Source organism: Juglans regia, chromosome 10, assembly GCF_001411555.2.
Source record: "Juglans regia cultivar Chandler chromosome 10, Walnut 2.0, whole genome shotgun sequence".
Lineage (NCBI taxonomy): Eukaryota > Viridiplantae > Streptophyta > Magnoliopsida > Fagales > Juglandaceae > Juglans > Juglans regia.
Window position 1 is genome coordinate 5,366,248 of NC_049910.1, and position 24,706 is coordinate 5,390,953.

The 24,706-nt window shown below is 33.3% G+C and overlaps 3 protein-coding genes across 3 annotated transcripts; 1 reads left to right on the top strand and 2 right to left on the bottom strand.

Moving 5' to 3' along the window:
- Positions 1–1,084: 1,084 nt before the first annotated feature.
- LOC109014084 (probable pectinesterase/pectinesterase inhibitor 17) lies at positions 1,085–3,094 on the bottom strand. Its single transcript, XM_018996406.2, has 2 exons — positions 2,185–3,094; positions 1,085–1,958 (listed from the first exon to the last, which is right to left on the bottom strand). Exons 1-2 carry the CDS (start codon positions 3,059–3,061, stop codon positions 1,267–1,269), a joined length of 1,569 nt encoding a protein of 522 aa, XP_018851951.1. The 5' UTR covers positions 3,062–3,094; the 3' UTR covers positions 1,085–1,266.
- Positions 3,095–8,937: 5,843 nt separating this feature from the next.
- Positions 8,938–10,833, bottom strand: LOC109014086 (probable pectinesterase/pectinesterase inhibitor 60). The gene is made up of 2 exons (XM_018996407.2): positions 9,847–10,833; positions 8,938–9,692 (listed from the first exon to the last, which is right to left on the bottom strand). The coding sequence occupies exons 1-2, from the start codon at positions 10,745–10,747 to the stop codon at positions 8,998–9,000; spliced, it is 1,596 nt and encodes a 531-aa protein (XP_018851952.2). The 5' UTR covers positions 10,748–10,833; the 3' UTR covers positions 8,938–8,997.
- A 10,175-nt stretch (positions 10,834–21,008) lies between these two features.
- On the top strand, positions 21,009–24,102 carry LOC109014087 (endoglucanase 4-like). Its single transcript, XM_035695012.1, has 7 exons — positions 21,009–21,282; positions 22,064–22,474; positions 22,592–22,684; positions 22,910–23,107; positions 23,202–23,310; positions 23,417–23,580; positions 23,704–24,102. The coding sequence occupies exons 1-7, from the start codon at positions 21,049–21,051 to the stop codon at positions 24,043–24,045; spliced, it is 1,551 nt and encodes a 516-aa protein (XP_035550905.1). The 5' UTR covers positions 21,009–21,048; the 3' UTR covers positions 24,046–24,102.
- The last annotated feature ends 604 nt before the right edge of the window (positions 24,103–24,706 follow it).

The window sequence follows — 24,706 nt, forward strand, 5'->3', positions numbered from 1 at the left end:
ACTGATTGTCACATCAGGAAATGATGAAATAAGGCTAAAGTATTGTGGATGGCATATGAGGGACACCCTACTCTGTTTTATTCCATGTCATTTTGGTAGAATTTGAACTGTTCCATACTTCCATTTTTCTTGGAGGATTGGATGATCGGGAATGCAGTCCGGGTCAGATATCAGTGTGGTTTGGGCCCTCTCAGTCTGGTTCATGTGTGGATTGAAACACAATGGGCCAAAGTGGGCTGAGCAGCCAACAATTAATTATCTCAACAATTTGAACCTTCTCCGGGTTGTGGAGAACGTAATTGACCTGCAAATAGATATAGAATTCCTATCATCGTATATATAGACACATTTATTAAAAAAAGAATTATAAGTTTTCATGAATATAAGTTCGGAAGGGGCCGGGGAATCTCAAACCAATGGTTTCATAATCAGAGTTGAAGAAATTTCTGGCATGCTGTAGGGTTTCTTGTGAATTAATAAAGAACATTATCTAGTTTGATAAGGTGCCAGTACAAACATGTTCCACTGTTATACGAGTATAAACATAGCTATATCTATATATATATATATATCTTGCATAATTAATTGTATAATAATACAGAGTATCAACTCTCTCTCTCTCTCTCTTATACATACACCAATGGCAGATCAGTAAACTAGTTTATATTTTGTTTAAGAGAAATGATATTTGCAGTCGTGGAATGCGCAAGCGTCGTATAATCTATTTGAAAAGAGCGAGGTAATATGAGATTCATATGAAAAAAAATTAATTTTTTTTTAGTGAATCCCATTTTTTTAAAACGATTGTGTGGCATTTGCCCACTCTACGATTGTACGTAACTTACGCTTTGTTTAAACTCAATTCATAAACCGAACTCATCTCAAGGCATGATAATTTTAAGGGAGATGCAGAGCTCGATTGTTGCCCCCTATTGAGCAGTACATCAAGCTTGCTATTTTGTATTCTTTTGGTCACAGCTAGGAGGGTATAATTATCGTAGTAGATAGCAAGATGTTGAAATAAATCTGTCATGGACTTATCGTTTGACTGCCCAATGAAATAAAGAACGCGGAACAATGAAGATTTTCGGAAAAAGAATGGAATTTACATCTTTTTATTCTGCTTGAAAGAACAAAGAATTTCTTGATCTGTACTTTCTTTTATTCCATATGGACGTGATTTGAACTTATTACATAGAATAAAACAAATTAATAATCACCGAACAAATTAGAATCACAATTAATGCAGAGTAAAGTTCAATGTTATCAGAGACCAGCAACAAATGGCACCCCAGTTGCCGTCAACCATGACTGCCCGGCGATAAAATTCTCAACCGTGAATTGAGAAGCCACGCTTGCACTGGTTATAACATGATAACCACTCCAATTCACCCTTTGACTCGTCGAAGAACGTGGGCCGATATTCTTGTACTCCCCATAATACAATGTATCAAGCGCAAAATCACCATCCCATTCCAGCCAGCCCACTGGATCCACCAAAGTGTCGATATAAGTCTTCATGAAAATCGTTCGCGAGTACTCCTTCCATGGTCGACCCAGGTAAGATTTCACTGAGCCAAGCGCCGGTACGAGGTCTGCTGCGGCCATGACTCGTGAATTATGGATCGAAATCCCTGTGTTTTGATTAGGGTCGGTCCTGCCTTGGGCCGTGACCGTGTTCTTTTGCCCGCTCATGGGTTTCCTTGCATAGATCATGCAGTTTTGGAGCACTACTGCGGCATTTCCAAAAATGAAATCTACTGTGCCATAGATGTAGCACTCTTTGTAAAACTGGCGCTGTGAGTGGACGTAGAGGGTGTCTTGGTATCCTTCGAAGCCGCACCGGTAGAAGACCGAGAGGTCTGCGCCTGACCTGAGTGCCACTGCTTGATGGTTCTCTGGACCGGCAGTGTTACGGAATGTGATGCCACGAGCAATGAAACCTTCGGCAGTCACCGCTGATGATGGTAATAAAATCATAGGAATTAGTAATAAATTATTTCGAGGCAAAAGATAAGAGTATACGTACATATCTAGAGATCAATGTAATTATATCCATGTAGCATGGTTTGTGGACATGATCATATCATTGCATGAAATCGAATAATTATATGTAAAATGATTTTATTTTCTATGTTTATTCTAATTTTGAAAGAGAGCGAGAAAGAAATGAAGTCCCCTTACCAACTGTTGCAGAATTGAAAGTTGTGGAGCCTCCGACAACACTCCTGCTACCAGTAATAATGGTCCACCTCAACCCATCACCAAGCAACATAATGTTCTTGAATTGACTTCCCATATTTAGGTTCTCCTCGTACATACCACTCTTCACATGTATGACAAACCTTCCACTCCCACTCCTATCTGCCGCTGCGTTCAAAGCTTCGGTAATAGTTTTGTAATCCCCCGAACCATCTTGCGCCACCACCAGGTCTGCAGCGGGTGTTGAAGATTGTAACAACTTCCTGTCACCGGTGGAAAGCCAGCTCGGAAAGCCATCTTTGTATCTTTTTGTTTCTGGTGGGAGTGAACCGTTGTTAATAGATAAAGTGTTGCTTATGAGGACCGAAACATTGTTGGACATGAGGGGCAATATATTGTCTCGAACATTTAGCTCTGCAAAGCCGGCTCTGCAGGTTTCTAGGTTTGTAAGAGCAGTGCTGAGCCAGGTCTGCGCGTCATAGTCGGTGGACTTGGTGGCGGGGTCCTGGGTTTGGTTGAGCAGGGTGATGGTTTCTTGATAAAGCTTCAAACAATCAGCCCATGCAGCCTTTTCCTTCTTGTTCTGGCACTTGGACCCAAGCCACTTGTTGTGACTTTGAGCTTTAATGGACTGATCCAAGGCTATATTGACTGCGGCTTTCTTGAACTCGGATTTTGATTTTGGTAAATGACCGGTGAATTTGGGATTGTGGCTCATGTAGTATTTGCAAGTTTTTGGGTGTGGGGTTTTGCTGCACCACGAATCTATGCCATTAGAGACACTACTCGACAGGGTCGAGGAAAGGAAGGAAAGGAAGGTTAGGGACAATAATAAGAATAAGACAAGAAGCTTTGCCATTGATGGATCTTTTCTTTTTCAAATGATGGGTTTTCAAGGGATGTGTGAGACATGTTTATATAGGGATCAAAAGAGTACATGCAGCAGCTTGTTGGGGACAGGTTGGCTGAGTTTGAACATGGATGTTGAAAGTGATGGTAAACGAATCGAAAATGGATGCATGAATTCTATTTTACAGCTGCGGCGGGCGCGTTCCATATGATTTACCCAACCGATTCTTTGATCACTATTCATGATCTTATGATTATTCTCGTACGTCTGTATATAAATGTTGATATATATATATATATATATATATATATATATATATTCTTTACCGCGCGCGTACTCGAATTGGCTATGACACAGTCATGTCATTATCATCAAAACATGATCTGGCAGCTAAATAGCTAAAAGAAACGATCATAATCTAATATTATATATATAGTGTGTTGTAAAAGTCAGATATATACATGAAATGGCCGGGGATTGTACGTGTTGACCGAGGAATTGATTAAAATTGCAAGTATCACCTAAATGCAATGGTACTACGTACGTACTGCTCGTGTTATGAGCAGGACATACATGATATAATGATACATGTGATCTTTCTTCCATCTTCCCACCTGTTTTTTCTAATAGCCGCCCTGTTTTCCTTGGCTGGCGGTGAGCAATTATTAATTAATAATCAAATTAGGGAGAGAAAAAAAAAAGGTACTAAAAATTGTAAAATATGAACCTACCTATGGTTCATGATTCATGATTGAGAATATAATCACGTCGCGTTTGAAGTGAGTAATTGATCGATAGAGCAGCGCATGCATTAATGGACTTCCGGTCCTGCCAACTCACTTGTACATGGAAATTAACTAATTGAGAAATGTTTAATTTGAATATAAAGTAATTTTATAAAAATATATTTATAAATTGATGTGATACGTTAAATTATAAAATTATTTTTATTATTATAAAGTAAAATTAACGTTTTATACAAAATTATATGATGATCAGATCAATTTATATTTATAAAATATGTTTGTGAATCTAAGTACCAACACTCAAACCAGTTAATACGCTCGCATGCCGGTGGAACGTCTGACTATTAATTTTTGCACGAATATTGAATGGTGTTAGATGTTAATGTTGACTTTGATCGAACTTTCCATGCAGGCGGCTCCAAAACGTGTAGACAGAATATATAACACGTACATGATGATCTGCACAAGGTTAATTAAGGGAGGCATGAGTAACTTTATCATGATGATTTCGAAGTTCATGATCATGATGATATGCATGTATATTAATCATGTGTGAATTAGTTCGATCCCTAGCTAGATAGCTTCCTTAAAATATATGAAGATTCCCCGGCCTCCCAGCCACGATTTAATTTCTTGATTGAAGTATGTCGAAAAAGGGATCCGGCATGTTCGATCTTTAATTACATGATTTCTTATAAATAATATAAGAGTATAGACATCAATAATAGAGTTGTTAATTAACTCATGAAACATGCACCTTTCTAATTATTCAGATCAATAAATATTTAAACCAAATAATTAATATATATGCCTTTTAAAATCCTGATCATTATTTATAATTATAATATTTAGTAGTACTGATCTTTTAGGGATCAGTCATATATATTCTTTATGTTTCTAATTATATATAAGAGTATATTATAAATCAATAATAGAGTTCATCATGTTAAAACCCTTTCTTAATTAGAGTAAACCATATAATTAATATGACTCTTTATAAATTCCTGATGATCACCGATTCACTAATCCTAATTATTGATCCATTTTTGTCGCATCATGGAGCTGGCTAGCTAGGATGAAGAGGAATTTTCATTATCCATGCTTAATTTTTGTGAAAAATTTAAATTATGGGTATAGAGTTATATATAACTGGATTCTTCTATTGAGAAATGATTTGTACAAACTTCAAATAGATAAATACCATAGAAGTCCTTGTAAAAAAATGGACTTGACCTAAAAAAGAACTATTCTTTATTAGTGAGATATACTTTTTTACAAAGGGCTTGTATGAGGCTTGTACTTAGTATTACTCTATTCTATTCTCAAGTCAATGTTTACGTGGAGCACACCATACACATCACTATTTAAATGGTAAGATTTGATCTGTAAGATTCAAGTTTTAGAAATTATATTGATCATAATCAAATTATGTATGCTATGTAAGTATATATCTTAATGTGTGTACTCTACACATCAGGTTAAGAATATATATAATTTTTCTATCTTAATTAGAGTTTTAATAATTAGTAGATTATCTTCATCCGGTCAACCAAACCTGTTTTTTAATTTGTTCCCTAGCTATATATATCCAATTAATTTGTTCAAAGTCGTAAGTTGAATGGCATGAGAGGTAGTACTACATGCAGCATGCTGTTTCTTCAACGGTTTGCCACAAATATTTGTGTTGGGCCCCAATTATTTGACCTTAGAGAGCCTGATGATGATGATGATTAGCTGGACGTACAACCTGATGATGAACGATGAACATTAGTACTAGTCTCATGATCATCGATGATCGGTACCCGAAAGGGAAGGGAACCTTCGTTTTATATATTTATTTATAATTCTCATGATCAGCAATGAACATGCAAAGGAAAAATATATTGAAATATAGTACATGAGATCATCAGATTAGCTGGACAACATTAATTTTGTAGACATTATTAATGCATGCATGCTACTCCCTCGCTTGATCGACGACATTCCCTAGCTAGCTAAGTTGGCAATGTTATTGTCGCCATCGAATAATACTTTTCATAAAAAATCTTAATTTTATAGTTTATTTTTTGTATTAGTTTTGCAAAATCAAGTTATCGTAAGATTTAAGTTATAAGCCGCGTGTCGGTATTAACCTCGAACTAATTAACGGAAAGAAAAAGAAAAATGCTAGGTTGCTTCTTGATTTTAGCTCTCTGATTTTGACCACTAATATAATTTTTTAAAAAATACACTAGCAGTCATAACCATGCCACAAAACCAGGAAACTTGTAGTAGGATCTGAAGAAAATGATAAGAGGTGCAGCTACTATTTGCTGCATCTAAATTATACACATTATGTGTCAAAATGTGAGACTTTGGAGATTTATTGTGGAGATTTACATGTCAAATTACACACACGTAGTGAGTGCATTGATGTATGCACCCACTACAATGGATGCTATATATAAGAACTCAAATGGTAATGATACCTTTACGTACACTTCCTAATTTACTGTTGTTTTATTATTCATAGCTATTTTTTTTTTCTTTTACTATTTGAATTTAGATTAAAAATTTCAAAACATGACCTTTCTGCATAATCTATAAAAAAATAAATTCAATCAACCAACATAATCTTGTAAATTAATTAAAAATAAATTTAATTTTATAAAAATTTTGTAAAAGAAGGTCAATTTTTATAAAAATGTAATTTTAATTAATTTACATGAGTATGTTGGTTTATTGAGTTTATTTTCGTTTAGATTATGCAATAAGATCATGTTTCTGAGATTTTTAATCTAGATTCAAAGAGTAAAAAGAAAAAAAAAAAGAGAGTAGGAAAACACTAAGAGCATCCTCAATGGATTAACTTTCCTCAATGGATTAGCTAAAAGCTAAATTCATTGATGATTTAATTATTAGAACGTAAAATGACATCACAATGGATTATCTAAATTTCAAATAATCCAAAATAATTTTCAAATTTGAAAGTAACTATTCATACATCAAATAAATTTTATATCAATTATTTCTCTCTCTTTTATATCAACTATTTCTCTCTCAATTTTAAATAAAAATTGAAAAAAAATAATTAGAATATGATTACTAATTAATATAAAATATTATGAATAGTAAAATATGATAAAATAAAATAAATTCATAATTACAAAAATTAAAATATTTTTAAAATTATTAATTAATCATTACTATATAATGAATAAATGGATAATCTAATATGAAAATTTGATGTGAATAGTTAAAATCAAATTCATCTTATATTATTTTATTGTCATATAATAAAAAAATGACTGTTTCAATATTGAGACTTATATGAATGGATTAGTTAAAATCTAAATTTATCTTATATTTATAAAAAATAAATTTTAACTTCAACTAATTTATTAAGAGTGCTCCAATAAAAAAAGTGTAAAGATCTCATTACTCAAGAAAAAAATGCAGACTAGTTCAGATGGACCTCAAAGATGATCAACTCAAATGAAGAGCTGGTCAGAGAACGTACGAACTTTATTATTCCAAGTGGAGGAGGTTTGGATGAGTAATGTTCATATATTTTGTAGAGTACCTCGAACAAGGCACCGAACTAAAAAGATCCAAATCCACAGCATAATTTTTAATTTGGGCGTAAAACATGCATAAACAAAGTTTTCAAACTTTCACTTACCCTTTTAAAAAATTATTATGTATTTTTTGAACATGTGATAAACAATATTGTTTTCATGAATAGACACATATCAGGTTTTCCAGTTAGCATGTAGTACTTGTCATGTGTTTAATAGACATTTGGCTTATTTATAGATGTGTTGGAGCTAGGGAATTTTCTCCAACCCAATTTTAAAGAGAAATCCTGTCAAACATTATTTTAATTTGGGGTCAGTAAAATATTTTCGCTCAAATTTATTTATAATTTCATCATTTTCAAATATCACTAAAATATAAATATTTTTTAATTTCAAACTTTCAAATTTTTCATTTAATAATTACCTAATCATTATAATTTTTTTAAACTTTCAAATAAAATACAAAAAATAATATAATTTTTTTTCAAATTTTAAGATAAAAATAATATTCTAACTTTATAATTTTTTTATTCTCATTTATCAAAATTTAATAAAATATTTTAACTTAAACTATTTCATTATTATTTACTATCTATTTCATTATTATTACATAATTCTCATTGTCTCGTTACCCATGCAAACGCGGGGCCACTTTGCCTCCGATCGAAGAAATGGTTTGTGGAGAGCCTCATGATTAGAGTTATCGAGTTAAGAGATTTGTTTACGGAGAAAGAAAAGAGAGGAAAGTGGGAATTAGGACAAATATATTATTTTTTTTTACAGTATTTTTTATACATTTTATTAATATGATTGATTATATCATTTTTTTAATATAAAATAATTAATTTAACCAATCACATAAGTGAAATACATAAAAAAAAATATATACAAAAGTGAGTATTATATATATGTTACAATTTTTTTTTTGGTTGTGTTTTTCCTCGGCATGGTGGCACGACAAATCAATTAACATATAGAGCTAGCATTGACTTCAGGTATTTTTTTTTATTGCATTAATGTGAACGCTGCATATAACAAATTGACTTGAGAGAATTTTTTAAAATAATAAAAATATATGTGATATGTATGCATACGTAAAGTGGCATTTACGTATGTATATAAATATACACGTACGTAGGCGTATAACCATCGTATGTGGATATTTAATTATTCTAGAATACATATGATCTACGCGTGAGTCAATTGGCCTCTGATGAACGTTCGTTATATTTCTTATATGAATATATTTTAATTTTTTATTATAGAACATGAATCAGCATATATATATTGGAATTAGAATCTGTTAAAATTAAAGCTCTAAATTAATTAATTTATAAAAAAAGGATGGAATTATGCACAAGCAGGCATCTCAGCAAATGTCTCCAAAATATTGTAAACACTAATTTCCGGGCCCCTCAAATAATTGAAACGTGAATAATATCATAAATGTCCAACTTCTGTCATGTACTATTTTCCAATATTACATGTATATATAGTAGTTTAATAATTATTATATGCAATATTGCTGTCTATTGTTAAAAAAAAAAAAATTAGAGTAAAATTAATGTTTTTCCTTGCAAATTACAAATAAATAAATCATAATGAATAAATTAGCAATTCAATTAATCCTCATACAATATGGTCACAGGCCGGATTTGAATGGCACACCTGTGGCCGGCAACCACGACGTCCCGGCAAGAAGGTTGCCGACGGTGAAGCGGGATGCCTCTTTTTGGCTAGTAATGACATGAAATCCAGGCCATCTGACTCTGTATCTTGTAGAAGACGCTGGACCAAAATTCTTGTATTCCCCATAATACAAAGTATTAAGTGCAAATTTAGATTTCTGCCATGCCAACCATCCCACTGGACTCACCAAGCTGTCGATGTAAGTTTCCAGATAAACTGTTCGAGAATATTGCATCCAGGGCCTGCCCAAGTAGGTTTTAAATGATCGAACCACGGGCTTGAGGTCCTGTGCTGCCCGCACTTGACATTTGTGGATAGAAATCCCAGTGTTTTGGTATGGGTCGTTTCTGCCTTGGGCTGTGATCACATTGGCTTGGCCCTTCAGTGGCCTCCTTACGTAGATCATGCAGTTTTGGAAGACTACTGCGGCATTACCAAAGATGAAGTCTATTGTGCCGTAGATGTAGCATTGTCGGTAGAATTGTCGCTGGGAGTGGACCATGAGGGTGTCTTGGTAACCTTGGAAGGCACAGCGGTAGAAAACAGAGAGATCGGAGGCTGACCGGAGGGCGACTGCTTGGCCTTTTTGGGGACCGGCAGTGTTGCTGAATGTAATGTCTCGGGCGATGAAGCGAAGACCGTCAATTCCTGAGAGTATTGGCCGCATGTCAGTCATTGAGCTAAAGCAAATAGCTATGGAAAAAACAAAAAAAAATCTTCTAAAGTTCTTTATGAATTTAGAACCAAGTATTATCAATGCGTGCATTTCATATATAGGATATGGAGAAATCAAATCCCTCACCGGCAGTGGCTGAATTGTAGGTGGTGGACCCTCCTCCAACACTACGGCTGCCCGTGATAATCGTATACTTCATGCCGTCACCAACTAGCATAACATTATTGTTGTTTATGACAACCTCAATATTCTCCCTATAAACCCCTCTCTTCACATATATTATAAACCTCCCAGTAGTGCTCCTTCTCCTTGCTGCCACATTAATGGCTGATTGAACCGTCCGATAATGCCCCGAACCATCTTTTGCCACCACGAGATTTGCGTTTGCCTTTATCGAAGAAACCTGCAACAGTTTTCTTTCTTGCTTCGAAACCCAGTTCGGGAATTCATCTGTATTATTACTTTCTTCGTGCAGAATCACACCATTAATGGCTAAACTATTGCTAATTAGCTCAGATACATTATTGGACAAGATGGAAGGCATTACAGAGTCGGAAACATTCAATTCTAAGGACCCAACACGGCATGTTTCAATATTTGTGAGGGCAGTGCTGAGCCAAGTTTGCACATCGAAGTCGGAACAGCTCTCGTTTTTGTAATTGTCTAGGCCTTGAAGGGTACGGTTCATTTGGGAAATCGCGTTGCCGTAGAGTTTCAAACAATCTGACCATGCGGCTTTCTGGTGCTCGTTCTCAAGATTCTGCCCCAACCGCTTGGCATATCTTCGTGCAGTTATGACGCGATCCATGGCCACTTGCACCACCATTTTTCGGAAATCAGATCTGTGTTTTGGTGCAAAATGGTGACGGCTGTGTCCCATGAAGTACTGGCATGGCTCTGGATGTGGGGTTCTCTTACACCACCAAGCTATATTGTCACTGGAGGAATTTCTCGAAAGGGCGCCTGTGAAGAATGTTGCGAAGAAGATTATGAGTATTAAAGACGGAATATTGATGTTCATGGCCATAATTGTGTCTCCTTCCTTTCTATGATTGGCTATTTTGGATTCTTTATGTAGAAGAATGAAGATAGCTAGATTGGTGATTGCCTAACTTGTTTGAAAAATGAATGAAGAATGACAGGCCGCGAAGCATATGAATGCAGATGCGCATGTTGGCAGAATAATTAAGATATTCCTTGCTGGCTTTACTTATTATTGGGTCTATCTATATATCAGAATGCTCTTCTTTGCGTGAATATTGATCAAACACAGAACAATCGAGGAAGCAAGGGGCCGGAAAAGGGACCTCTTATATATATATTGAAGAAAAATAAAGTGAAGTCATCGCGCCTTCTAATTAAATTAAAACAAAGATATATATATATATATATACACACACACACATATATGAATGCTAGATACATGAAGTCTTAGCTAGATGTGTGTTAATAATGACGGGACTGTCATGACTCGTACGTGTACGTACACCAAAAGAAAGTACATTAATTAGTACTTCTTCTAGCTAGATATTAAGCAAATGGTTAAAGTACATAATATTTATATAAGAACATGATGATATATATATATATATATATATATATATTATGTACTTTTGTTGGGTGCACCCCAACATAATATATATAAAAAATAATATATATATATATATATATTATGCATTCTTCATAATTATATTCGAAGTAACAGTTTCTTGGAAGGAAATTAAAATTCACTCAAACTAGCTAGATGTGAAGATCAGACGGCCTGAAATTGGGGTTAATCCATGTGCATTAATCTAGTAGTTGATCGTAGAGTAAGCAACCAAACTCTTAATTATTTCATTTTCCTAACTTCAGAGAAATAGCATGCAAGGCCAGATAGTTCTAATAAATGACTATATTTTATTTATGATAATTTTTATCCGTGTGAGAATTATTTCTTTGAAGAAAGTTGGAAACTTGTTACGGATTCTCATTTTACATGATGATCTATATTCAATCATGATATTATAGCTTGGGAGAGAAGTTTGCATGTGAATTAGGATATAACTTAAACCTGTAAGCTGGTTGACGTCTTTACTCTGGATAATTAATTAAGCAACTTACATTAATATTTAACGGAATGCTCTCATTTATAAGATAGCTATATATATATATATATATATATATACATACTTATACATATAGAAAGACGATGATGAATGCATTTTTTCTCCCCTAGTTTCCATATATGTGTGTGTGTGTTTAATCATTACTAATGGATCAAACAGAAAATAGTCGGGAGTGCATATAGTACATATATTTATATATATATATATATATATTTTATACAAGGGGTGGGGGGTTTCAAATCTAAAATTTTCATTTAGAGAATCAGACCATATACCATCAGGTCATCAGACTCTTAGCGCATATAGTACATATATATATATCGGTAGATTATTAAAAGTGAATTAAGGACTACTATATATTAAAAAGCTAATTAATTACAAGTATTCCAGAGATACCAATATTAATTAATTACCATATATAAATGATTATGAGTTCATACATGCATGGCGCATTTTAATTTATATTTATGAAAGAATATTATTATTATATAGTATTAATTATTAGTGAATGACATAGTGGTTTGCAAGTACTTACGATGACCCGATCAAAAAAAAAAAAAGTACTTACGATGACCGTCTTTCTACGTTAACATGACTAATTCATGTGATCGGAAGGAAGTGGTAGGCCGGAAGCTGGAAAGAATAAGGAGCTGGGAATTAGAAAATCATGGTCTCTGATCTCACGTTTTGTGGTTGAAAATGCTTGGTCGGAAAGGAAGAGGATCGAATTAGGGGCCGACCCTTTTAGTTCGTTTCTGATCAATATCAGATCAGCGAGAGCTAGCTCATCATGATGCCAAACCCTTTTCATTCAAAACTGGATACGTACCTCATGATCTTGAGATTTTTTTATAGAACAAAATTATCTTTCTGTATAATTTTCAAGAAAAAGATAAGTACTATTAATACATGATGGACCTCAACGTACAATTCCAAAGTTGTTTGATTACGGGGGAAAAAAACAGAAAAAAAGAAGAAATTTAATTGTTGGGGATCAATGAGTATATATTTCTTGGAGATAAACAAAATGAATGGTAAGTACTGCTACTCAATTGAAGGCTGGCCATGATGATCCTTTCGGACTTTCCTTTGAACTTAAAAAGTAGAAGCACTTTGGAAAAGAGAAAAAGCAACCCCAACCAATATTCCAAATGATATCTAGCCAATATATATATATATATATATATATATATATATATATATACATCCAATTGTTAAGCAAACCGGACGGCCGAATTTGATCAACCTTCAAGCCTGGTACATGGACCACGTACACGGCTGATTTCTCCACTTATCGTGGCTTCAAATCTCTCGAAAATCATACTTTCAAGCTAAAACTGTGTTTAGATATTAAACTGAATTGAGTTGAGATGATAAAATATTGTTAGAATATTATTTTTTAATATTATTATTATTTTGAGATTTGAAAAAGTTAAATTGTTTATTATATTTTGTGTCGAAATTTAAAAAAATTATAATGATGAGTTTATATGAGTTTATGAACCAAACGAAGCATAAATCTCAAATAACAGATTAAAGGTCTATTTGAGATTACAGTAGGAGTCTTAAAAAATATTTAAATAATCTTTAAAGTTGATCTTTAATGAAAAAATTAGGTTGTTTGGGTGTTACATATTAAATTACTTTTATTCTCAAATAAGCTAAAAACCACGTTTGGGTAAAAACATCAAACATGCTTTTCTACATAATGCAGAACGTAATTCAAATTTTAAAAATATTTTCAATGAAAGAAAATTATACTTATACAACTTTCAAATAATTAAAATTTTTAAACTTTTAAGGACATGGTCATAATTTTTAAAAATTTAAATAATCGCCATTTATACTTTTAAAAGTATTTTTTTCAATTTGTAATTTCTAAACAAACGTAAAATATTTGAAAATGCTTTAAACATATAATTATCAAACATTAAATAAATTTTTAATAGTAAAACTTATTACTTATGTTATAAGTTATAAACTCTAAAGTCATAAGGTATATTTTTTACCGTAATCTCAAACATGAACTAAAGCTTAAAATATTAGAAATTACATATACATTATATACAAATTTTTAATCATTATTATTTCATTGCCTAATTATATACCAAAATATCTAAAATTATTTATTATCCTTTACTTATCATTTAATGTAAATTAATACATGAAAATTATCTTAATTAAGAATTTTACGAATATTATCATCATTACTCTTTTTAGTGGATTTGACTCGTGATAAGCTTTGGAACTGGAAATTAATCAGCTCACTAGCTATACATGGTACCTTTGAACTAGAACGATGATGTAATTAATTATGACGTTAATAGCTAGAGTAAGCGCATGTTTAAGATTGTGATGAAAAATATAATTTATATATAGTGCATCTTTAAAATTGTCGTGAGAAATATAGCTAATAACTTTGGGCTTATAACTTATAACTTAAGTAATAAGTATTACTATTAAAAATTTATTTATTATTTGGTAACCATATGTTTAAAACATTTTCAAATATGTTACGTTTGCTTGGAAATAAATTAAAAAAAATATTTTATGAGGTAGAAATGACGAATTTTTAAATTTTTGTTAATTATCACCATATTCTTGAAAGTTTGAAAGTTGTAATTATCTTAAAGTTAAATGGGTATTTTCGTCCATTAACAATTTTTTTAAAATTTGAATTATATTCCGCATTTTCTGAAAAAGTACGTTCTTCAAATGTATTTTTTAGCTTATTTGAGATTTAAAGTGTTTTAATATGTAACACCCAAAAAACCTATTTTTTTTCTATTAAATAGCTTTTAAATTTATTTAAACACTTTTTAAGACTCATATCGCAATTCCAAACTGGCCCATAGTTATAGGAGTTATAACTATAGTTTAAGTAATAAGTTTTATTATTAAAAAATTATTTACTGTTTGATAATTACTATATATTTAAAATACTTTCAAACATGTTACATTTATTTGGAAATAAATTAAAAAAAGTGATTTCTGAGGTAGAAATTATGATCATTTAATTTTTTAAAGATTATGACCATATCCTTAAAAGTTTGAAAGTTGTAATTATCTGAAAGTTATATGGGTATTTTTGTTTATTGACGATTTTTTTTAAATCTAAACTACATTTTGGATTATCTAGAAAAATAAATTTGAGACTAAAAAATATTTTAATATGTAACACCCAAATAATCTAATGTTTTATTAAAAAACTTTTAAAACTAGTCTGTAAACACTTACGTCCCTAAACAGGCCCTAAATATATAAATACTTTTTAAGCTAGACTCCTAATGCAGCCCAAGTAGATCCTAAATATATAGGACAATATTAGGGTGACTACCAAAAGTACACACTAGCACAAATAAGCTTTTTATTTTTTTATTTTTCTTTAATTATTTTTTAAACATCCTTAACCATTAAGAAAAAATAAATAAATTTACTAATAGTCACTTCCTTAACTATTAAGAAAATAAAAATAAAAATAAAAATATATGATAGACATATTTGATAGTCGTACTATATTTTCCAAATATATATTCATGCACGTTATGCGAAGGCTGATAATAATGATGTGGGTTACAAACCTAAAATTTTTCTAATAAAACTTAAAAAAAAAAATCCTTTTGCACATGAGGCGTTGATATGATGATCGACATCAGGATATAGCACGTACATGCATATATGTTAGTAGGCTTGTGCACATGGACCGACGATCCGATTGACCCAATTTAATCAATATGATCCATCCGACATATGACAAATCATTATAAGGTCGGTTTTCCAACCCTCCTAGTGCCGGGTTTGTTCTTCAGGTGTTAATTCGACCGACCTCTATAAATTTGTTCTTTTTTTCTCGGAACCCTAGCCTCCAAGTCCCATGGATGAGAGTCCTTGCCTTCTAAGTCCAACTGCCTGCTCACTGTAGGTGTAAGGGATTCGGATCATCTCCTTCACAATCACCATTTTTTCAGCTAGGGTGGAGGTGGGGAAGTCTTTGGGAACTAGTTTGCACGAGGCACTGGGCTAACATCGGCTACGCTAATCAACATCGCCCAGTGCCTCTTCATCATCCATCTCTTCCTTGTGCACGACGACTTCATCCTCCAGGACCAATTCTTCGTCTACCCCTCCACCGGTGGTAGAAACTACCTAAAGCTCTCCAACTTTCATGACAATTCCAGCCCTTTAAGTTGGGAACTCTCCTCCTGGTTATGTTGATACGCGTAATACATCGAAACCCTTTTATCTACCTCTAGAATTTTGGGCTTCTTTCTTGCTTCCTCTTCGTATAGTTCAGAGAAAGATAAGCAGGAAGAAAAAATCATAGCGCTTATGAATAAGGAATTGCTTGTAGAAGTTGTCTCGCTGGTGGGTTTGATGGAAGAGATTTGTAAGAGACATGACCCTTTACGTGTCGAAGGTAACAAATTGGTGGAAGAGCTCATGAGTATTATACTCTTAATGAAGTTCAATAATTGTATAAGTGTCTGAAGTAATAGGGACACAATTGATGAGGTAAAAGGAACTTTACCTATGTGAATATAAAATGTGGAGAAAACTTCTAACAAAAGTTTAAGATTTGTTTTTGTAAATGTTCATGAATGCCAAGATGGAGCACCTGTATTAGTGCAAATAATTGATGAGTTATTTCGCTAAAACTGAATGAAATCATGTGTGTTGTATTTCCGTTCTTAACATATGGAGTCTTAGTTTAAGCCTAGACCACCATTGACTTTGATAAAAATTTGAGATATTTACACTAATTGAAGGTTTAAGTCGAAAGATACCTTCTTGTATGCATGAGGATATCAGTATTTAACTGAAAATTTAATATCGCAATCTAAGTGAGGGATTGTGATATTAAATATGTAAATTTATTGAATGTGGGTTATTATTTATTTTCGTTAACCACTATCTCAAAGAGTTGCATTGGTTCAATTTTAAGGATGTGTTGTTTCAAATGAGAGGGTTTGGGTTCAAATCACCATAGCTACACTTTGATGCGTTAATTTTATAAAGGCACTTTAATTTTATAAAGGCATAGAATTAGCCCAAGGGGTGCGTGGACCAAGCTTGAAGAGGCATGATGCTTGGGCAGAAAAGGTACCGCGCATGGGCTGAACCGGCCCTTTTGAAGACCCACTTGGATGGGTGCAATACTTCAAAATAAATTCAACCAAAATGGTTAATAAGTGTGTTTTGAACATAGTGACCTCCCTTGGTGAAGGGAGGTGTCCAATACCACTTGACTAGACATGTTCTTTGGTCTCTAAATGAAATAACATGACCTTTAAACTATAACTATCAGTTGAAAAATCACAAGTTAAGAGTTGTGATTTTCACATGGTGTCACTTCATTCTCTATAAATAGAAGATGAGACCCACGAATTCATTATTCATTTCTCTCATATTTTCAGTCACTTACATAATTTTATAGAGAAACTCTGAAGGAAAAATTTCAGAATTGCTATTTGTAATTGGTGACTTTGTTGTATTCTGGAAGTGAATTACTTGTAACTCGGTAGCAAACTAATTCTACTGGGGGCAATTATCATCTTAAAGATAGTGTTCTACACTTTTCAAAGTCGCATTTATTTTTTCAGATTACTGTATCCACACAATTTTCTTCAACAGACAATGAATATAATTCAAAGCTTGTTGGTTTTGGAAGGGATATTGATAGTGATGGTGTCGACGAAGGTGGCTTCGCATGATTACGGGGATGCGTTGTTGCGCGAAGAGCATATATTTATTTTTGAAGGGTAGAGGTCAAAGAAGTTACCCTCTTTTCATAGGATGGCTTGGAGGAAAGATTTTGCTCTTCGTGATGGTTTTGAGCAGGGGTGGAATCAGAAAATTTGGTTTTTGGGGGGCCAAGTTAAAAATATTAATTTTGGGAGGGTCAAATACTAATTTTTATATAGTCTACTTTATAAAAACACATTTCAAAACTTAATTTTATCAAATTTTTAAATTTTGGGGAGGGGGTTGTTTGGAGCCTCTTAGCAGTTCCTCCCTGGTTCTGAGATTGGTGTAAGTCAAAGAGTTTGGTTGCATTTTCTAATTAAAATGTTAAAGAATTAAACTTCTATAATAAAATAAAAAGAAAGTTTGATGTATTCTTTTTTTTTTTTTTTGAAATTTTAGGAACATCTTCATCAAGGTGTGTATATATATATATATAATATATATCAGGTTGAGTAAATCTATGTAACTCCATAAACATACGTTCGTACCATCATCAGGTTGATTTGGTAGATGGTTACTACGACCCGGCGACAACGTTAAGTTCAGCTTTCCGATGGCATTTTCGACGACAATGCTTTCATGGAGTGTATTAGAGTTCAAAAAATTCATGGGCTCGGACCTTTCACATGCTCTTGACGCTATTCGATGGGCGACAGACTACTTTCTTAAGGCCACAAGCATCCCTGGGTTTGTCTTTGCTCAAGTGGGTGACCCCTATGGTGATCAGAATTGCTGGGAGAGGCCAGAAGACATGGACACCCCCAAGAACAGTACCCTATGCGCGCAGTGAGCAAAAAATTCCCGGGCTCAGAGGTTAATTCGACCGAGATAGCTGCAGCGCTTGGTGCGTCTTCCATGGTGTTTAGGTCCATTGATCCTGGCTATTCTGCAAGGCTTCTTAAAAGGGCAAGCATGTGATCAATGATAGCACTAGCTAGTAGCTAGCAGCTCGTTCTATACTTATTTTACGCATGCAATTAGCTAGTAGCTAGCAGCTCGTTCTATACTTATTTTACGCATGCAATTACTAATTGCATGCATTAAAAAATTTGAACATGTTTTCTTGCTAATATTGATAACTACTTCATGGATTAGGTTTTCGACTTTGCCGATAAGTATCGGGGATCTTACAATGACAGTCTTGGCCCATGCATGTGTCCGTTTTATTGTGATTACAATGGCTAGCTACCAGGTGTGCATGCATGCAATATCTAATAATTAATTACTAGCTAGCTTCATAGCCAGCGTACTTATTTGAACATGAGATCATTAAGGCTGCGTTTGAATATTGAGTTGAACTTAGCTGAGTTAAGTTCTTTATGAATAATAATGAGTTGAGTGGTGAAGAGAGTTTTATGGGGCACATCTAAACATTACAAGAAAAACAGATTTTTGTGGTCATTTAATTGCTGCGAAAAGACTATTTATGACTAAAACAAATTCATTTTAACTGTAAATAGTTATTTCGTTGTAATTAACTAGCTACAAATAAGTAATTTTCTTGTAGTGAAACTGAATTTAAAGTGTGCTTGAATGTTAAGATGAGTTTAGTATTTTTTTATGAGAAATTGAAAAAGGTTGTGGGTCCCACGTGTAAAAAGGTTTTGAGTTGGAATGAGTTTAGTAATTTGAGAGTTGAATATTTAGATGTTAGACTCAACTTAAAATTAAACTGAACTCAGTTGAGTTAAGCTGAATTTAGGAATCAAACGCAGCCTAATTCTCATGAACATCATGAGTTACATCTTATATTAATGTCGAAAAAGATCGAGATAATGTAACATATGTTGAACAATGATATATATATATATAATTACAGGATGAATTGGTTTGGGGAGCAGCATGGTTATAATTTAAGGCAACATGAAAGGCATCTAATTACTGGAATTATGTAGTGGAGAAAATACAGAATTTGGAGAAGTCTGTTGTCAAAAGTAGTACTATGATCATGTTATTTTGTTTTTATATTATATGTAGTCAGATCATGCAAGAAAAGTACCGTACGTTTTGGCTAATTATTGGCTTTCAAATGGTAACTTAATTTGAGAAATATTATTTTTCAAAAAATCATTGATAAACAGATCATCATCACACGCAATTAACTACTAAACTTGAGCAGTAATTAACATTCCGTTAATGTTATAAGAGTACTACTACTGGAGCTGGTACTAGCTAGCTAGCTAGCTACTAGATTAATTAATTTGCCAGCTCAACTATATATTAATCACTTTGAAATTCAAATTCAATGTCCAAGATCAAGACAACGGAAAAAAAAAAGTAATTACTGCTTAATTAATTACAACCAGAGATATGGATCATCGAACTGCTGCAGGAAGCTTCATGGAGTTCGTGATATACTGAAACGGGCATGCATGCATGCACCTAATCAATATACTGAAAAAGCTTCATCTTAAGCTTTTTGTGAAGGATTGATCTTAATCCAATCGTCCACTTTATATATAAGTGATGGTAAAAATATTCAGTTTTTTTGTTTTAAAAAAAAACGATGACAGTATTATATATCTCAGAAAAGGTTTCTTTACCATATTGGAGGAAATTAATTATCTTAGTTGTATAAATTAAATATTCATATAAAAGCTTTGCAACCGAAAAAACACAAAAATCCATTAACTAATTAATTAAAGAACAAACTAATTAATGCGAAGATTTCGTAATCCTGACTTATATATATATATCAAGGGCGGTTAATTAATTATTAATAATATATAATAAGCCAACCATGTGTTGAGCTGGAAATTAATTGGAAAGTAAATTAATTAAGAAAATAAAGCTAACTAGCTGCATATAACAAAATTTGCAAGTTCATCATGACTCATGAACAGCAACATGCAAGACTAGCTACTACTGTGTACTTACCTGGCCTCTCGATATACTATACATAAGAAGCTGCTGGGAATTATCTCAATTCCCACCAATATATATCAAGTCTCGCACAATCAGTTGCTGATTGATGGCAAAAGCATATATATATATATATATATATATATATAGACCAGATTTGAGATCAGATAATTACTATGCAAAAACATTCGCCCCATGCCCCAAAAAACAAGAAAAACCACCAAAATCACGAAAACGTGGAAAATAATTATCAGAAAAATTAGTAATATATTAATTGGAAAGTATATATAATAGTAAATAAAATTTAATTGACTCTAGCTGTTCCATTATATAATTACTTGATATGTGAAGATCAATATGGAATTATATATTGACTTCCTTGATATATATATATATATATAGGTAATATTACTTCCCAGATTATATATTTATATATATGCCAGAATATTCTTCCATGTATAGTTCATGTGCTTTCAAAGTTTTTAACTTTTGAATTATTTCCTCAACTCTATATATATATATGCCAATTGCCAAACACACATGCACGTACGTTTCACATCATCAGTACTAGTACTGCGCGCCTGCCTGTGGAGTTGGTTTTGAGTGAGAGAGAATGGCTGGGAAATGCAATGCCCTAATTCCACCGACGTTGTTGATAATGTTGACGGGAACGGTGATGATTATGATGGAAGCAGGGACAAGCTGGGCTTCTAATTCACCCGACTATGCGGACGCTTTATCAAAGTGCATACTGTTCTTTGAAGGCCAGAGGTCAGGAAAGTTGCCTTCTACCCAGCGTATGACTTGGAGGAAGGATTCCGCTCTTCGTGATGGCTCTGACATTGGTGTAAGTGATCCCCCCCGCCCTCTCCCTCGTTCTCATTCTCTCATAGTTACTGTCAAAAGGACACTAGATTAATAAAAGAACAGCAGATCGACGAGTTTATACGGCAGGTACGTTTCTGTGTAAAATCATCACCTGGTATGTATTCTTTTGTGTGAAAAATCATCACTTGGGATAGAGTTTATAATTTTATATGCATGGCTGGTACTTTTCTATTCTATGCTAAACCATTATTTATCCTAAAATTTTAAAGTGATAGGAAGTGATAATTTTAATTATTTAGATCATGTTATATTAACACTCCCTAACATATAGATCATATTCTCCTTTTATAAGTTGCTCAAGATCGTGTGAAATATTTAATTAAATGGGTGAAATATAGAGTACTCAACATTCAAATTCGGGATTTCTGCTTTGATATCATGTCATTTGTGGTGATTCTTTGTTTGGTTACACAGTTCAGATGAGATGAGATGAACTACTTTGTTAAAAGTTGAATAAAATATTGTTATAATATTATTTTTGTTTGGAAATTTGAAAAAAATGAATTGTTTACTATATTTTGTGTAAGAGTTTAAAAAATTTGTGATGATTATATGAAATAAAATGAGATGTAATAATTTAATTTGTATAACCAAACCAGCCCTTAATATTCTGCAGCAGTATTTATTTTATTGCATACATTTCTTATATATGTATCCATGATACATTTCTTTTAAATAGTCAAAGTGAGATGTAAGATCAGTATTAATTCACACTGGCCGCCGGGTTCCAATATTTACAGATGGATTTGGTTGGGGGATACTACGATGCCGGTGACAATGTCAAGTTCCACTTCCCTATGGCATTCACAGTAACGATGCTGGCTTGGAGTGTGATAGACTTTGGGAAGTATATGGGGTACTGGGATAAAAAACATGCATTGGAGGCTGTTCGATGGGGAAGTGACTACTTGCTTAAAGCCACAAGCGTCCACCATGTTGTGGTTGGCCAAGTTGCCGACTCCAATGGCGATCACAATTGTTGGGAGAGGCCGGAGGACATGGACACTCCTCGAACCTCTTATGTAATTAACGAAACAAATCCTGGAACCGAAGTCTCAGCTGAGATTGCAGCAGCACTTGCAGCCTCTTCAATTGCTTTTAAGGCTTCTAATGCTAAGTATTCTGCATTCCTTCTTCATAGATCTAAACAGGTACGTGAGGTTGATTATAATATATCACCTTTTCCATTAGATTATACCCTTTTCTTTCGAATTATTTTTTGATAATGATCATTTCAATTTGTTTTTCTTTGTATTGTGGAATATCAGGTCTTTAACTTTGCAGATGGGTATCAGGGATCTTACAACTTGAGTATTGGCGAAGTGGCATGCCCATTTTACTGTGATTACAGCGGCTACGCGGTATGCCTTGGGGTAGTTTTGTTATCAATTTTGGTGAATTTATGTGATGAGACAGAGCTTGAATAATCTTGATAAGTTAGTATGAATTGGCTGAAATGAATGCTAGCTGTGTAAGGATCAACTTTGGTCATTTTTTTCCTAGCTGGATTTTAACTGCATGGTTAGATTGAATTTAAATTTGAATGGCAAATAAAGAGTTCAGTTTCACATTATACATCTTTGTAGGATGAATTGCTCTGGGCAGCAGCATGGTTATACAAGGCCACACAGGAGGCTTATTACTGGGAGTATCTCGAACAAAACATTCACCATTTGGAATCCATTGTTGTAAGAAATATACATGGCAATCCATATGTAGGTGCTAGCTTTGCTGAATTTGGATGGGATGCAAAGCATGCTGGCATTAACGTACTTGTTTCCCAGGTTAATTATCAGTTATCCAACTCAATCATTTCTCACCATTTTTTATCTTCCCATAACAAAAATTCTGGTTTCTTTGATCCTCCTCTGTTGGCAGTGGGTGATGAAGGACGACTCTAATGATAATCCTTATATTCTCAACGCTGACAAGTTTGTATGCTCCATGTTACCCGAATCACCTTCCAAATCAGTCACTTACACTCCAGGTTAGTTTTCTCCAACCAACCTTATGAATAGATGGGTTGATTTCATAACCCTGAATACACCACATCTAATCTGATTCCTATATATATATATATATATATTCATTAGGTGGGCTTCTAATCAAGCCTGGAGGAAGTAACACACAACATGCAACAGCTTCTTCTTTCCTCCTAATTGTTTACTCTTTGCATATGAGTATTGCCCATAAACTGGTTCGTTGTGGTGATGTTGTTGTCACTCCAAGTAGGCTGATCAATATCGCCAGGAGCCAGGTATGCACCTCGAACAAATGAAGCACGATCATCGTTTGGTAAAATGCTTCGCTGAGAAATTAATGTTCCATGCATACGTGATCTGGATAAGAAGGATTTGGTATCGTTAATTGATGAATGCAGGTGGATTATTTACTGGGAAATAACCCATTGGGGATGTCATACATGGTGGGATTTGGCCCAAAGTTCCCTCGGAAGATACATCACCGTGGAGCCACCTTACCTTCGATTCACAAACACCCAAAGAAGCTAGGTTGCCGTGACGGAGACAAGTACCTTTATAGCCAGAATCCCGACATGAACCAGCTGACGGGGGCAATTATCGGAGGCCCTGCCGGGGACGATTCGTTCAGTAATTCCCGTATGGATGTTGGGCAGACGGAGCCAACCACGTACATAAATGCACCTTTCGTGGGCGTCTTGGCTTACTTCAAAGCAACTGCTCGAAAAAATGTTGGTTTTTAATTAATTTCACCAGATACACAACATTTCCAAATAATTGGGTCAATATATATACCTAGCTGCAATAATATATATATAAAAAATTTTATGTGCAGTTATTTTTATATTCTTCTTATACATTCTATTAATGGGATTGATTGTGTTATTTTTTTTAATATAAATTAATTGTTATAATCAATCACATTAATAGAATACATAAAAAAAAATATAAAAATATATATATAACAGAAATATATATATACACACACCTAGCTAGGCTTACATACGTATTTTATTAAAAAGTAAACGGGACCAAAATATTAATTCATTACAATTGAGTTTATCTGCTCATATGTGTAATACGACACATCTAGTGATGCTTTCATTATAAGTAATCCAAAGCCGTATGTAGTATATAAATTATATACAAAGAATATATGACCAACTGAAGTTTTGTTTAAGAAAAATTAATTGATTAATGTTAAATACAGTTTTCAAAAAAATATTTTTTCAATAATAGATTCAAACTTTTTTTTTTAAATGCGATATTTACAAATCTTAAAATTATATTTAGAGTAATGCTACTCATCATCTCAATTTTTATCATCATTCTCATCATCTCATGATATGATATTAAATGATTGGAGACTATTTATTATATTTTACTTATAAACCTATCATCTAA